Raw genomic sequence first — 17,370 nt, 5'->3', positions numbered from 1 at the left:
GTCACAGTGATTTCTGCGCAACAAAAATCTACGCTACCATGACTCTTCGGTGACAGTTTTGTTGCTTGTGTATGGATTCTCTGAACTAATTCCAACAATAACTTCTGAAAAATCTCCTGAGAAAATGTATGAGTTTATGAGGAAAGGCTTAAGGTGAACTTCTAAAAGAATCTATTGAAGAATATTTGAGAAATTTCCAGAAGAGCTCCTGATCGAGGCCATTTTCAAGATGAAGGAAAACTCCTGGAGAAATTCCTGCAACAATCTCTGGAGGAATCCATGGAGAAATTTCTAAAGAAATGCAAGGACATGAATGTATTCTAAAGAGATACACCCGATTCTTTTATGTATGAGTAGTTTTTTCCGATATCCCAGTCAATTTTTAACCAAATGACTTGATTTTTTGTACATAGGTAGTACTAATCGTGTCGACATTTGTATAGAATTTTATGATAATCGGTTCAAAAATGACTGAATTATAGCAAAAACCCGTCCTGTGAAAAAAATAAATAATCTGGTGTACTTGGAGGAATCTTCGGAGGAATTCTTGCTGATATCATTTTTAAAAATTCTGCAAGAATCTTTTTTTCACAAAAAAATCGAAATCCCTGGAGATAATCGTGGATTAAATTCTCAAGAAGTACATTAGATGGAATACATTTCAAAAGAATGTCCGGAAGAATCTTTAAAGAATCGTGAGAAAACTGTCAAAGGCGCCAGCCACAGAGGGGCGCCGAAAAGGCCCAAGGCTTGAAGAAGGAACCAGTAGATGCTATTGTTTTTTATATGCTATATGTTATCAAGATTTCATTATTTACAATGTCTGAGATTTTACTGCTTACTGCTGCTTGTCTGAGATTTACTGCTGATGGAGCCTCAGTGCAGAACTATAATGCTTTTGGTACATTCATGGGATATTTCAGGCTTTCCAAACTATTTTGGAATTAGGACCTTCAAGGTCTACATGCTCTACTTTTGTTTCTGTTCATTCTATCGGCATAATTGTTTTACGATTGTATCTGTTGCACCTCATAATATTACAAGTATCTCTATGCGTTGCTATTCGGACCCAATGTATTTTGAAGTATAGGTTGTAATATCTGTAAATCTTAGGAATGCTCGCGGAATATAATCTACGCCACTCTTAGAGCCTCGGAGTGCAATTATGATAACTAAGCAACATTCACTTGGTGATCTAGATCATCCAAACTGTTCTGGAATTGAGACCTTCAAGTTCTACAAGCTCTCTACTTGAATCTCTTTACCTTATCGGCGTAGTTCTTCCTGAAAATCCTTCAGGAATTCCTCCAAGACTTTCACCAAGAATTCCTCAAAGAATCATTCCAGGTATTCTTCTAAGAATCTCTGCCAATAACTCCTGGAAGAATTCCTCGAAACTTCTTCAGGAGTTCCTCCAAGAATTCAACCAGAAATTCTTAGAATTCCAACAATCCTTCCAGGAATTTCTTCAAGAATTCCTTCGAGAATTCCACCAGGAATTTCTTCAAGAATTTTTCCAGATATTACTCTGAAAATTCTGCCAAGAATTCCTCCAAGAATCCTTGTAGGTGTTCCTCCAAGAATTTCTCCAGGAATACCTCATAGAATTCTGCCAAGAAATTCTCCAAGCACTCCTCCAGGAATTCCTCCGAGAGTTTCTCCAGGAGTTCCTTCAAGAATTTCTCTATGAATTTTTCCAAGAAGCTTTTAAGGGATTTCTCCAGAAATCTCTCAAAAAAATTCTTCAGAAACCTGCAGGGAATCGTCCAGAATTTCAGGGATTCATTCAAGACTTTTTTCAGGCATTTCTCCAGAAAATCCTTCAGGAATTTGTGATGATATTTATCAAGGAATTCCAACAGAAATTACTTCGGGAAATCCTCCAAGAGCTTCTTCCGGAATTCCTCGAAGAATTCTTCCAGGAATTCCTCGAAGAATTTTTCCAGGAATTCCTCCATGAAACTTTTAAGATTTTTTTCAAGAATTCCTCTAGAAATTCCTTCATTAATTACCCCCAGGTCCTTCTGTAAACCTTAATTAATTCTTCATGAAAATACTCCCGGGGTTACTAAAAGAATTCGTCAAAGAATTCCTACAGGGCTTTCATGAGAAATTCCTCCGAAAATTGTTAAGGAATTGCGCCAAAAATTCTTTCCAAAATTTCTCCAGGAGCTCTTTCAGGAATTTCTTAATAAGTTCTTCTTGGTCCTCCAAGAATTCCTCAAGAAATTTGTCCAAGAATTCATCTTGAAATTCTTGCTAGATATTTGCCTAGAATTCTCCCAAGAATCCCTCCAGGAATTCCTCCAAAAATTTTGCTGGACCTTCCCCAACAATTTCACTAGGGGTCCCTTCAAGACTTCTGCCAAGAATCTTTTCAGGATTTTCGCTAGAATCTCCAAGGTGTTCATTCCTTCAAGAATTCATCCAAAATATCTTCCAGAAATTCCTTCATGAATACCTCAAAGATTTTTCAGGAAACCTTCATGAAAATACTCCCGGAGTTACTATAAGAATTCTTCCGAGAATTCCTTCAGGGCTTTCATCAGAAATTCCTCCGAAAATTGTTAAGGAATTGCGCCAAAAACTCCTTCTAAAATTCCACCAGGAGCTCTTTCAGGAATTCCTTAATAAATTCTTCTTGGTCCTCCAAGAATTCCCCAAAGAAATTTCTCCTAGAATTCATCTAAAAATTCTTGCTAGACATCTGCCTAGAATGCTCCCAAGAATCCCTCCAGGAATCCCTCCAAAAATCCTACTGGACATTCCCCAAAAATTTCACTAGGGGTCCCTTCAAGACTTCTGCAAAGAATTTTTTCAGGATTTTCGCCAGAATCTCCAAGGAGTTCATTCCTTAAAGAATTCATCTAAAATATCTTCCAGAAATTCCTTCATGAATACCTCAAAGATATTTCTGGAAACATCCAGAAGTTTCTCAAGAAAATACTTCCGGAACAACCCCAGGGATTTCTTGGAGAATTCCTTAAAGTAATTTGCCAGGAACTGCTCCGAGACCACTTCCCAGAATTTCTCCAGGAATTTCTCCAAGAATTTATCCACAAATTTCTCCAAAAACAACTCCAGCTATTTTTTAAGAGTTTCTCCAGTTATTCTTCCAAAACTTCTGCTAAGAATTCCTTCAATAATCCGTCCAGGAATTCTTCCAGAATATACACTTTATTCCAGAAAGTCGTCCAGCAAGTATTCCAGTAATTCCTTCAGGAATTCCTACAGGAATTTCTCTATGATTTACTCTACGAATTCCTCCTGGAATTACAACAGGAATTCCTCTAGGAATTGTTCCGGAAAATACTTCAGGAATTCCTACAAGAGATATTTCAGGAATTCCTCCAGGAAATGAAAATTTAAAAAATAACTTCGAAAATTCCTTTAGGAATACCTCAAGAAAATCCTTCAGAAATTCTTTAAGAATATCCTTTAGGAATTCCTCTAAGAATTTCCCCAGGATATTCCTTTGAAATTCCTTCACAAATTACTACATGAATTCTTCCAGAAAGTACTGCAGGAATTCATGAAAGAATTTTCCAAGGAATTCCTGGAGAAATTCCTAGAGAGATTCTTGGTGGAATTTTTGAAAGAAGTCTTAAAGGTATTCCTGAAGTAATTCATGGAAGGGAATTCTGGAAGGAATTCTGGATTGCTGGAGGAATTCTTGTCGGATGTATTGAAGGAATTCCTAGGGGGATTCCTGTAGGCATTTCTGGATGAATTTCTGAAGGATTTCCTGAAAAAATTTTGAAGGCATTTATTGAAAAATCCCTGGAGGTATTAAAAGAGTATTTTATAAAAAAAATCCCTGGTGAAATTCCTGAAGAGCTTCTTGGAGGAATTTTTGACAGAAGCATTTGAGCATGTCTTGGAGCCAAACACTCTTGAGGAATTCTTGGAGGCCTTCCTGGTGAAATTCCAAGAATATTTTTTTTAAGGAATTCCTGAAAGAGTTCCTGGAGGATTTCCTGGAGTAATTCCTAAAAAAAATTCGGAAGGAATTTCTACTGAAGGTTTCCAGAAGAACTCTGGGGGTATTTATGAAGGAATTTCTGGAAGAATTCTTAAAAAAATATCTTAAAAATCCCTTCGAGGAATTCCTGAAGACGTTTTTGGAGGATTTCCTGAAGTAATTTCTATTGGAACATCAATTGTGGGCCACCCTAAACTGCCCAACACTGCCTATGTCCCAGTTTATCCAGAAATAGATCGAGTAAATCGATTGACACGCGATTCAAAGTCGGTCGTACAAATGATCATCGTACAGTATTGATTTCTCCATCCGGTAGATTGCAGTCATTACCGTAATTACCGAACAACGAACCCGACTAGAAGATTCTAACAAAAATGTAACCTAATTATAACAAATCATTATATTTATAACTCATTGTGATGTAATCCTGTTCAACGTCTTTAGTGTTTAAAAAGTATTAATACTAAATTATTTCATATTATGTTATAAATGTTGTTTAATAACTCATTGTGAAATAATTTAGTTTTGATTATTTGACATTGAGAAAAAAAGTTACACAATTGTATCAAAGTATGATAGAAACTAGTTTTCCTGTAGCTAAAATTTATATCATATTATGTTATAATTTTGATCTTATTGAAACAAAATAGGTTGTTGTTTTGATTGGACCGGTATGCTTTTTGTAACAATTCTAGTTATTTTAACATCATCCTGCATCTAGTTTATAACAAAATAAGTTACAAAGAAACTTTGTAACATCATAACACAATGTGTTATAAACTTGATATACTTTTCTAGTCGGGAAGCTCTGCAATGCCGATGATTGAACCAGTACAGTTCAATAATATGGTGTATAATGTAATATTGTTTACCAATAGTGATCTTAGTGTTTTGTATAAACTCTACCGGATTTTATCGAACGATAGTCAGATAGTCAGCCTTTATTTTTATTCGCAATGAAAGAGCTCAGCACTGGGCTGGCTGGAAGAAGTTGTTTCGTTCAAAGCCATCAGTGATACCCAGACCCACTTCAGAGATCGCAATGTATTTATATGGGAGCAATGTGATTCACGCCTATCCTCTGGGAGCGAGTTTGCGGCGAGAACGAACCGACCTAGAAGTTATATGAATAACCATCGCTAATTTTTGCTCAGTTCGCGTTGTGAAAGCCGGCGAGAAAGAGTGCATCACTACATTTTCCGCGTCGATTAACTGTGCTGTTGAATGGAACAGAATACCCCCGCTCTGTAGATACAGTTTACTCTTATCGCTGACCTGTGGCGTCCATATTCGATGCGTATTTGTAGCACGCGTTGTTGTTTGTAGGCATATGTTTTGAATTTGAGCTGAAGCGCGAAGATGTCCCTTCTGGATTGGATTCTGGTGATTGTCGGTGCTGTGCTGGGGATTAACTATCTGCTCGTTCGGAGAAACCTGAAATACCAGTCCCAATGGCCGGGTCCAGCGGCGGTTCCCCTCATCGGGTGCTACTATTTGTACTTCAACAAAAAGCCTGAAGGTATTGTTTCGCTTGGGTTGTTAATCCGTGGTGTTTGAAGTGGTGATAGCATTTGTGTCTAAGTAGTCTTAAGTTTTGTGCAAATTGTGTAAATATGGATCAGCAGGAAGCGTCTGACGCAACGCGTGATCCAGTTGAAGTGCAAGTGCATCTATCGTCAGCAGTGGGTACGTGAGACTATTTGAGCTATTTGAGAAGTAATTCACTGGTCTCTGATTAGATGATGCAAATTACAGGTTGTTGGTATCTTTACCAAATTGCAGGTTGAACGCTTTGCGTGGCAATGTAGTTATAATTAATGAGATTGAACTACTATTTTTTTACGGAATTTAATGACGTTTTCCTATTTGAATGTTATAATTTGCATATTTTTGGCCATTGAAGCTTCGAAATCATTTACACTGCCAATCAAAATTCAACCATTCGTATGTCTCAAAAGAAGACGAAGATTTTGGACTGATGAATCCGAATCAGGGCTCCAGCACGACATAATTTTGAGTTATAGTTTAATTTATACTTATGACAAAATATGCGTTTTTGTTAGTTTTTGGCCGTATGCAATTAAACGTGGAACCATGCTTTAAAACAATCAATGCTCTGAACTTACATCCAAATTTTGCGTTTTACTTACTTGATACTTGATGGGTATCAGGTGTCAGGTATTAGTAGGTCGGCTCCAGAGGCACGTTCTCCTCCATTTGGGAAATTTGTGCCATCGCCATGAACACGAGCCTATTAATCATTTACCTGACAGAGAAGGGAAGGAAAAAGGATAGGACTGGGGAAAGGACAGGTAAGGGAATAGGATCGTCATACACGCATAAGCGTACCACAATGGGTTCAAACAGCGCCCTGAGAAGGGCACTGCCCGAGCAGAAGAGAATAACAACAGCATAATAAAATGCGTTATTTTGGCAAAATAACTGCATAATGGAATTAGTTATTTTTATGTTATTAACAAAACATATTGAGTTATAAACTTGTCTGTCATAAGCGGAAAAATAACATGTCACATAACAAAAATTTGTTCCTGGAAAATCAATTTAAAAACTTGTTTTGTTAGTGTCAATAACAACTTAATAACAGTGAATTTGGGAAATATTTCAATAACAAGTTTTGATATTAAAGAGTTATTTATAACATCCCGAAAGCAAAATTTGTTATGATATCAAACAATCGCACATGCTGTTGAATAGGATGCTAAAGTGGAGGCGATATGCGTACACTTTACCCGTGGTTAAATGAAAGCATGTACGCATATGGCCTCTACATTAGCATCCTTTTCTACATCATATATGACTACGTGTTGGCTGAGGATGCTATACATATTTAGACCAGCATGTGAGTATGGCGGAACAATCATTGCGAACTTCAGTTTCTCTCTTCCCTCATAGGCGTATTTTCAACTATTCATGTAATCTTTTACCACAAATAGGTAGATCCGACTTCATCCTCTGGAACGACAGGGAAAACATGTGAAAATATAAAATATTTCTGAAAAATCCCATTCAAAACCATCTACAATTTTGGATTCAGCTGTCTGTATTAGCTTCGTTCAAACAAGTTTACTCAATCAGTTTGACATTTTTATTATTGAAATTCTCATGTCAAAGGCGGAATCTGAAACGTCCCTTTCAAACCCCACCTTTAATATCGTCTGCTATGTTCTCGTTTTGATGTATGTAGGGTGCTGCGCCTTGGGCAGTGGCCGATATTTTGGGAACTTTTCAGCTACAACTCAGTCAATTTCAAACCTCGCGGCGCCCAGCAGGGACTTGGTTTTGTACACATTACAGCACCTCCATGTCACGTAATATATCACACCTCTTATCCAATGTGATGCCGTAAGCATAACTCGCGAAATACTGTAAATAACGTTGTTGAATGACGTAGGATTTATTTCAAAACTTGTTTTAGTTTCGATAGCAATAGCATAAAGTATGTCTACACTCTCAATAATACAATAATAATCAAACTTGTTCCACAACAAAAGGAAATATTGAAATGTTATTTAATGGCTGTATACCAATAGCTTGGTCATAACAAAATAAGATTGTCCAACAAAACATGTTATGGAAACGTAATGCCTTGATAATACAATAATAACAAAACGAGATATAAAAACAGGTTTTGTAATTTCGTAGTTATTAATTTGATATTCCCCTCTGCTCGGGTGTGATAACGAATAAAGCTTAAAGAGAGCCTATAGCTCTTTACCACAGCGAGTCAAGAACAACAGAACATCCTGAAGATTCAGGTTTCTGAAGTCAGTTTCACTTAATAAGTGTTTTCCGAGTACTCGGAAACGCAGTTGCGCAAAAACATGATAGTTACATATTAAATGATACGAAGTTCCATAATCGGATTCACAGATATCACAGGCAAATGAATCAGCTTGCTGAATATTCGCCACATGTGATAGCAGAGTCGGCAGTGGCCTGTCAATGCTTTAACGAGCATGCTGCAATTCTGCTTTGACAGATTTGTTAGATACTTTGCCACCCCTAGAGATGGCTCAGTACAATACAATTTTGTTTGACGACATGACTCCAAACTATTCCAGTGTTGTCTGTGTTGAGTGGCAGCCCAGGTGTCTGAAGCTTTACCCAACACTTGGATATCGGAATAGCTGGCTCAGGGCCAATGAAGTTATGCAATGCTCCAGTGCAAGCTAACTCATCAGCCAATTCATTTCCAGCGATGGAAGAATGGCCAGGTGAACAGCGTTTGCTGAATTCAGCTCCTCGATTTGAGTTCGACAAGCGATAACTATCTTCGACCTGGAGTTGGCCAAAGCAAGTGCTTTAATAGCAGCCTGGCTATCTGAACAGAAGTATAATACTTTGCCCATTACGTACTGCTGAAGTGCTGATTGCACTCCGCACATAAGAGCAAAGATTTCGGCGTGAAAAAACGGTGCAGTGCCTACCAAGTGAGTAAGGCCGATAGAGCCTTAGCTCAAGAGAATAAACACCAGCACCTGCTCGACCTTCGAGAAGGGAGCCATCAGTGTAACATACGATGCCGTCTGAAATACTTCTTTCCAGATAACCAGATGTCCACTCTTCCCGGAAAGGGAATTTCGTGGAAAATTTTCTATATGGAAAATTACAAGCAATTGTAAAATCACTTGGAGCAAAGACAACTTTGTCTCAATTCACCAAAAGTGGAAACAACAAGGTGTGTGCTGAACTGCGGTTCACAGGAGTTTCCTCTAGTAAACCGAGTACCCATAGGCGGTAAGTGCAAGAAAGTGCTTCTTGTTTGAGATGAATGTATAGTGGGGCAACGTCAAAGAGAACTTCGAGCGCTGCCGTAGGAGTTGAAGAGAACGCTTCAGACATCGCCAATAAGCACATCCTTTGTAGGTGGCCTAATTTTGATTAAACCGTTCTCACTTCGCCCTTTTGCCACCACACAAGACATCCATAGGCCAATATTAGATGAACAACAGTTGTGTAAATCCATTTGATATACTTGGGTTTTAGAACTCAATTTGGTTCACCGGCATTGCTCGAAGGCCATACAAGCTTTCTTGATTCTGAACTCAATGTGAGATGCCCAGGAAAGCTTAGAATCAAGAATGACTCCAACGTACTTTACCTACTCAGTCACATCGATTTCAGAATCAAAGAGACGCAAAGGTCGAACGCCATTACGGTTTCGTCTTTCCGTAAAAAGAACAATAGATGTTTTACTCGGATTTACCAAAAGGCCATATTGGCGACACCAACCCTCAACTACCTGACGGGCGCTTTGCATCAGGTCGAAAAGGGTGGTTGTACACATACCAACTGAACAAAAAATCTATCTGGCATCCCTGCCGTGCTATCGCTGTTGTGATCTGTGCTCTGAATTTAATTCTGAAAACTGTTGCAAAACTTTCAAAGCCGCCCACTGCCACCCCAGCATCCGATTCTACAGCTGCTGCTGCATCGCTCGTGATATTTGAAAATACGATGTGAGTAGAATTTACGGAGAAATCCATAATCGAAACCTGCCTCATCAGCTGCGATTGATCAAGCTGCCAAAAACGCCATTGCCTGCTACCGCCTCCACCACCTCCGCCACCCAGCTTAACACCGCTGCTGCTGCTGCTGCTCAAACAAACACCTTGTCTATAGCCAGAACAAAAATCGCTCGTAGTTGCATGGTATCTACTGCTGCTGTTGCTATGCTGTCGTTGCCACAATGCTAGAACTGCTAATTAAAACATAGATCAGCCCGCTGTAACTGCTCTCATGAATGCCCAATAAAGATACTATTCGCTGCTTGTTTTTATTCTGCCACCCTCCACCGCCACCCTCTGGCTGCCCATGGTCTCCATCAAATCTGCTGAATCTGCGTACCGGCCGGTCTGACGTCATCACATCTGCTGAGCTGAGTACATAAACAAGTCAACATATCCCACCACATCCAAAGGAACGGCGTTATACAACACCAACAATCGAGAAGAGATACTGCAGGTAACATCGAAACAATTGGAATCGCAAGCAAACACCATCTGACTCCTTGCCAACAGTGTGTAAGGGTGCTATTACACTCTTTGTCCAGACGCCAAATATTTGACCACTTTTGACAGATAAATTTTGGCAGATTGTTTGGCTCTGTTTGTCCCTATTCGTTTTTCGAGAGTGACAAATATTTTTGTTTGCCAGGTACACCTTGGTCAAAATTTAACTGTCAAAAGTGGTCAAATATTTGGCATTGGTCAAAGAGTGTCATACTAGCTTAAGTAGTAGTCTCCTTCCAGAAAAGAGAGCACAATAGCTCTTTATTCAAAGATGTCAAGTTCAGCGCCATCTGTTAGTGAGCACTTGAACATTAATTTCAAATCTCGGATTGGCATAGCAGAGCTGCCAGAACTATTTTCGTCGATGCTTCAAGAATACTCAACCCAACTTATCGATAAAATCGTTGTGGGTCAAGAGTTTCTATCCGACAAATTCGATGACATAATTTGCCAGTTGCAAAAACTTAAAGTGGAGCTTAAAACTCTGAAAGCTGAAAACGATTACCTCAAACAATCGTTAAAAGCCTTGGGTGAGAAAACAAATTCGGTCTCAACTGCCGTGTGTCGTCAGGAAGTACAAATTGATACACGATTGCGATCAGAAATCTCGACAAATGCTGTCTTGCTGGGAGTTCCAAAAATAGCCAATGAAAACTCTTTAGATCTTGTGTCCAATATCTGCAAAACAATCGGAGTGGACTTGGACAAGAATAGGATTGTGTCGTGCGAAAGGATTCCTACAACTCAAGAAGGCAACAACCCAATTCGTGTCACTTTTAAAGACAAACACGACAAAGAGGATATCTTGCTAGCAAAAAAGAAGTTTGGCCGCCTTACGGCATCAATGATTCAAGGTATACGTTGGCAAAGTGGCTGGAGTCAAACGGTTATTATCCGAGATGAGTTGTCACCCCTATCTATGGAATTATTTCGAACGCTTAAAAAGCACCAAGCAGCACTAAACATTCGATACGTGTGGCCTGGGCGAAATGGGATTATCTTTGCAAAGCACTCTCAATGTTCTAAGCCGATTTTAATCAAATCCAGAGAAGACTTAAATAAGCTACTAGGAGGAATGTAGAGGTGCAATATCAATACTTGCAACATGGAAGCCGAACCAATAAGTGAACCTAATCCATCTAAAACCATATTTTTGGAATCAATCGACGACCTACTTTTGCCAACTCCTTTCGAAGGGTTGAAACTACTACAAATCAATGTTCGAGGGCTGAACCGTTTGGAAAAATTCGATATGTTGTGCGAATACCTTCAAAGCATTCCTACTATAGTGGATATCTTGCTTGTTGGGGAAACATGGATTAAAGAGGATCGATCTAGATTCTACAGTATTCGAGGATATAACTGCGTACACTCTTGCCGTCCTACGTCAGCTGGTGGACTATCCGTTTTTATTAGAGAAGAAATAGAGTTCGAGATAACTGAAAACTCTTCGGACCTCGGATGTCATTATGTTGGTTTGAAGCTATTAACTACACCCAAACCAGTCTTCATTCATGGATTCTACCGACCCCCAGATTTTGAATTCGGACGTTTCATCACTCGTATCGAACGTATCCTAGCATCAACAGATCAGACAACAACGCAATTCATACTTGGAGACATGAATTTGCCCGTTAATATCAATGCCTCTAGAGGAGTTCAAGAATATCTACACCTGCTTGCTGCGTATAATATGGTTGTTACTAACACTATAGTGATTCGTCCTAGTAGCAATAACATTCTGGATCATGTGGTTGCTAACATTGAGCATTCCCATGAAATAACAAACTATACCCTGAACTGTGACCTCAGTGATCATCGATATATTCTCACCTTATTTCAAACAAAAACCACCAGGCCTACTAGAGTACTTACGAAAACGATTACGAATTACCGACTACTAGATGAACAGTTTCAAATGTTTCTGAACTCATCAGATTTTGCAACTTTATCTCCCAACGAAAGAATTTTGGCAATTACCGATAAATATGCACATCTTCATCGAATGTATTCAACCAGTAAATCTGTTGTAGTTAAAGTAAAACACAATTACTGCCCGTGGTTTAACATGGAAATTTGGGAATTAAGCAGGACATCGAATAGCTTGTACCAAAGATGGAAACGTAACCGCCAGGACCAACAGTTGAAAGATCTGCTAGAACGTTCAAACAGAAAGTTGGCAGAATGTAAAAAACGAGCTAAGGCAGCATACTACTACAAAATGTTGTCAACGAATAATGGAAAAGTTCTTTGGGGGAGAATCAATGAGTTGATCGGGAACAAATCTGTAAAGCCAAAGCATCATAGTCTTACTATTGACGGAGTTGAAGTTACGGATCCTGAGAAGGTGGGCAACGCTTTCAACAACTTTTTCTCAACAGTCGGAGAACAACTTGCGAGCAGCTTGGAGTCGGATGGCGATATAAACAAGTTCAACACAATGAATCGATGCAATGCTTCTCTGTTCCTGCGGCCTTCGTCGGAAGCTGAGGTAGCTTCAATTATAAGTGAATTAGATGCGAACAAAGCAACTGGGATTGACGGATTTCCCATTGCTGCTTTAAAAAAACACTCTGCGAGCCTTTCCAGTATACTTGCGGATAGCATCAATGACAGTATCATCGATGGTGTCTACCCAACGTCTCTGAAGCGATCGTTAGTGTATCCCGTGTTTAAAGGAGGTGATCCGATGGACCCTTCTAACTACCGACCGATCTCAGTTCTACCAGCGATAAACAAAATTTTTGAAAAGGTACTCTACACACGGATATCAAGTTTTCTTGAGTTCACTGGAATGCTATACGAACACCAATTTGGCTTTAGACAAGGATCATCGACTGAGGTTGCTATTCTGGAGTTGGTAGATGAAATATCAAGTTCTGTGGACCAGAAATATTGTGCCGGAGCTGTTTTCTTGGATCTATCTAAAGCATTTGACACGATCAACCACGAGATGCTTTTGAACAAATTGGACGCTTATGGTGTTCGTGGAGTTCCTCTTGATTTTGTTAGAAGCTATCTGTCCGACCGGTGTCAGCAAGTTGTTGCTGGTGGAGTGAAAAGTACATCGAGTACCATAACTTGCGGTGTACCACAGGGCAGCAACTTGGGTCCTCTGTTTTTCCTGATCTATGTGAACGATATATCACAACTACCACTCAAAGGGAAGCCAAGACTATTCGCCGATGACACTACAATCTCATACAAAGGACCGTATGTGGAAAGAGTTGTAGACGATATGACTCACGATATGAGACTTGTGTATGCTTATCTGGAAAACAACCTGCTGGCCCTCAACTTGAAGAAAACCAAAATGATGATCTTCAGTTCACAAAAGAAAGAGAGAAACTCGTGTCCCAACTTAGTCATTAATGGTGCAGTAATTGAAAAGGTAACAGAGTACGAGTATTTAGGTGTATGCATTGACGATAGGCTCAGCTGGGATAAGCATATACAAAAAGTTATCTCCAAATGTGCATCGCTTTGCGGAATACTAAGGAAGCTCTCCAAATTTGTTTCAGTACATGTTCTATTGAAGATCTACCATTCGTTCATCCATAGCCGCTACCAGTATGGTATTTCCGCCTGGGGCACTGGTAACAAGGTACACTTGAAACCAATGCAGATTCAACAAAACCGCTGTATTAAAGCTATCTTTAGCTTACCGTACCTATTTCCTACACTTGATTTGTACGAACTGCCTCAACACCAAATACCTCCAATATTAGGCCTTCACATGCTTCAAGTTGGTATTTCCATGTATAAAATCATCAATGAGCTGAATATTCATCACAATTGGTCATTTGGGAATGCTCTTCACCCACATCATACCAGGTACGCTCATCACCTTCGACGAGAACAGTTCAGAACGGAGATAGGACGGCGTAGATTCTCGAACATAGGACCAATTATATACAACAAAATTCCTGATAACATCAAAGCTGCTCCAACGTTATTTATATTTAAACGAAAACTAAAGCAATTCATTCTGAATAACCCTAGAAATATGTTAGTGAACTAGAAATAATTGTCTTAAATATAATTCAAATACTCTAAGATAGATATTGAACAAACCTTTAAAAGAACATTAGTTCAGTAGGAGATGTTCAAACCATTGTATTTTCCGTTATAAATAAATGAAATGAAATGAAATGAAAAAAAACTAACAATGCTAGGTAGTCGTCGGCAAAACCATAAGTAGGAAAACCGCTATTATTGAGTTGCCTCAATAGCGTATCTGCTACGAGATTCCACAAAAGCGGTGGCAAGACTCCCCCTTGGGAGCATCCACAAACACTCAAATTCCTAATCCCTGCTAGACGCAACGTCGAGAAGAGATATCGGTTTTTGAGCATTTGGTGAATCCAATTGGAAATCATTGGTGATATACCATGACCCCGTGCGGCTTCTAATATGGCATCGAAAGGCGCGTTGTCAAAGGCATCCACGATATCTAAGAAAACACCCAAGCAGGATTGCTATTGAGCGAATGCCTTCTCGATATCGTAAACAACTTTGTGTAAAAGAGTCACAGTGGACTTTCCAGATTGGTAAGCATGTTGGTACACATGAAGAGGCACATTGGCCAGATGAACATCACGGATGTGATGATTGACAATGCGTTCTAAGCATTTCAGAAGAAAAGAGGTCATACTGATAGGTCTGAAACTCTTTGCTTCTTCATACGACGCACGACCCACTTTCGGAATAAACTTCACAGTAATATCCCGCCAGGATTTGGGAATATACCCTGTAGCAAAACTGCAAATTCGTATTTTTTTTCAAAACATGTTTGAAATGATCAAATCCCTTCTGAAGCAAAATAGGATAAAACCCATCTACCCCAGGAGATTTGAAAGGAGCAAAGCTATTAAGTGCCCACTCAATCGATTCTACAGTTATGTACAATATTCCGAGCCGAAGCCAGGGAATCGTAACTACAAGAAAAGACATCAGGTTCATCCGAAGATGTAGTATCCACACATCCAGGGAAGTGTGTGATGAATAAGCATTCCAGAACCTCCTCATCAGATGAAGTCAGATCGCTATTTGTCAAACGAAGTTCGTTCACTCGGAAATCCTTAGATTTCGCAAGGATTTTATTTAACCGACTGACTTCACTCAAACTGGAAACATTTGTACAAAGGTTTTTCCAGCCGGATTGTTCAGCAGACCGGAGAGCTTTCCTGTAGGCCTTGCGAGCCGACCTGAAAGCCTCCGAACCAGCTGAACGTCGTCTGTTCCAACTCTTTCTACATTGTTTCCTGAGTTTCGCCAGATCAGAGTTCCACCAAGGGGTTCCTCTTGTGATCTTCACAGACCGTAGAGGGCATGCTTCTTCAAAAACTTCCATGATGAAGGTCGTTGTAGTATCAACGGCATCATCTAAATCACTTGGAGCATTAATGGATGGTGAGTATCCATGAAATTTGGCCGCAACCAAATCAGTAAAGAGATCCCAGTTTGTTGATCGGGGATTCCTGAAACGCCATGTTTGCGAAGTAACATTTAAATATTCAAAAAGATGTAGCGATGGTCAGATAAAGATTCTTCATCTGACACATGCCAATTGGTCAGCTCGTGACTAATTCTACTAGGGCAAAGCATTATGTCTAGCACTTCCTCTCTAGCAGATACCATGAAGGTTGGGCGGTTGCCTATGTTAAGTAATGCAAGATCTATACTACTTAAGTACTCCATCAAACTGGAGCCTCTCAAGTTAATGTCTGAGCTGCCCCAGATGATATAGTGAGCATTAGCAACATTGCTAACAATTAGCGGAACGCCTCTTGAAGTACAGTATGCGATGACTTGCTTGAAAGCATCCGTAGGGGATGGTTCATCATGCGGTAAATAAACCGAACAATAGACGTATTTCCTATTGAGGTTTCCAACAGATACATCAATTGTGATAGCACATACATCTCTGGTGGTTAGTTCAGAGATGAGTGTAGCAACTATTGCGTTGTTAACAAGCACACAGGCTCGAGACATGACACTTGAGTTTGTCATTTCATGTTTACTGAAAGTAGAAAACACCGGGTTCACAAGGTTTCCTAGATAGAAATTCCCCTTACGAAAGTAAGGTTCTTTGACCAAGGCCACTTGGGCTGAGCCATTTTGCATAAGTCTGCAAAGATTGATTGTTGCTGTTCTTCTATGCTGAAGATTGACCTGAGCTATCCTAACCGTAGCCACTACCCAAACTTGGTAAGATTGAACTCTTCGCAATAACAGCACAACAAAGAACAGCATCAATAAAACCAGATCGGTAACGATTGGAAAACGCCAAGGGCGAGGATAAACAGAATACACTGTGTAAATCGCAGAATGCGAAACCATATAGGTGAAAATTTAAACAAATTAACAACATCCTCATAATCCCGCCCTTATTTAGCCTCAAGTGAGACTAAAGAAGAACAGCCAATTGTCCACTGCACCATTGCTCCGGTTAGCGCAGTAAGGGCTACTAGACCGATGCAAATTTTGAAATTTTCGCTCCCCTAGGCTTAAACGATGACAATTTGGGTGCTGATCATCCTACCAAAATTTGAAATTATTCGGATGAAATTTGACTGAGCACACGCCATTTAAAGTTTGTATGGAAATTACTATGGGAAATCTCGTGTTTCTTTTGCACAGGCTGTAATATTTTTCTATGATGTCTTAATAATCAAACCGATATTGATTTAAATAGCTTACATTGCCATCTATCAAAGTGCCGAAGACACATGACACGTAAAACCTATAGAAAAATTGTTATTCAATAAAATTTAGTTTTTAATCTTTAGCAATGATATTTTATTTTACTTCTTGGGAACACTGCGGGAGGAAAATTATGCCTAGTAGGCCACATGAAAATTTTGCAATGCCAAATGTCAACATGGAAATGCAAAGGCGTGAAGCAACAGCGACTACAGCAGCACCAAGTTTTTGTGTGCTTATAAATTGGGCAAAAAATAACCGGCTGGAAACAAAAAGTCGTGGATTACCTGAGAGGATACTCTTCTACTTTCAGATACTCAGAAATACAATACGATAGGGTCAAATCGAGCCAATTTATTGCTAATGTTCGGCAACTCAAACATCCCTTACCCGGGTGTTCACGGCCGTCATGCCATTAATTAGGTATTATACATTATAATCCAGATAATTTAAAATCGATTCCGGGTTGACCAGAAGAATAAGTTTATAGCCTAATATATTTGTTAAATAAAGTTAAGCCATAGAGTCCAGGGATCCTTTACCACAGACGAACTGATACTTAAAGTTTATTAATTTTCATTCAACCAGTAAATGTCTCAATCATTCCCAAAAATGCTTTTCCAATGCCATACTGAACCTTAACTCTCAATA

At 39.4% G+C, this 17,370-nt stretch overlaps 2 protein-coding genes across 2 annotated transcripts in view; one reads left to right on the top strand and one right to left on the bottom strand.

Annotated features, from left to right (window-relative positions):
• LOC134291270 (uncharacterized) overlaps positions 1-17,370 on the bottom strand; it is a 210,420-nt gene that overhangs the window by 136,204 nt on the left and 56,846 nt on the right. The window lies entirely within an intron of this gene.
• LOC109401117 (cytochrome P450 4d2) overlaps positions 5,136-17,370 on the top strand; it is a 17,000-nt gene continuing 4,765 nt past the window's right edge. Inside the window, exon 1 of the mRNA XM_019673596.3 lies at positions 5,136-5,501. Coding sequence (XP_019529141.3) covers positions 5,342-5,501 — 160 coding nt within the window. The 5' untranslated portion in view covers positions 5,136-5,341. The remainder of the gene's footprint in view (positions 5,502-17,370) is intronic.

This window comes from Aedes albopictus, chromosome 3, assembly GCF_035046485.1.
Source record: "Aedes albopictus strain Foshan chromosome 3, AalbF5, whole genome shotgun sequence".
Taxonomy (NCBI): domain Eukaryota; kingdom Metazoa; phylum Arthropoda; class Insecta; order Diptera; family Culicidae; genus Aedes; species Aedes albopictus.
The sequence above is the reverse complement of the archived record's forward strand: the minus strand, read 5'-3'. Positions and strand labels throughout refer to the sequence as shown.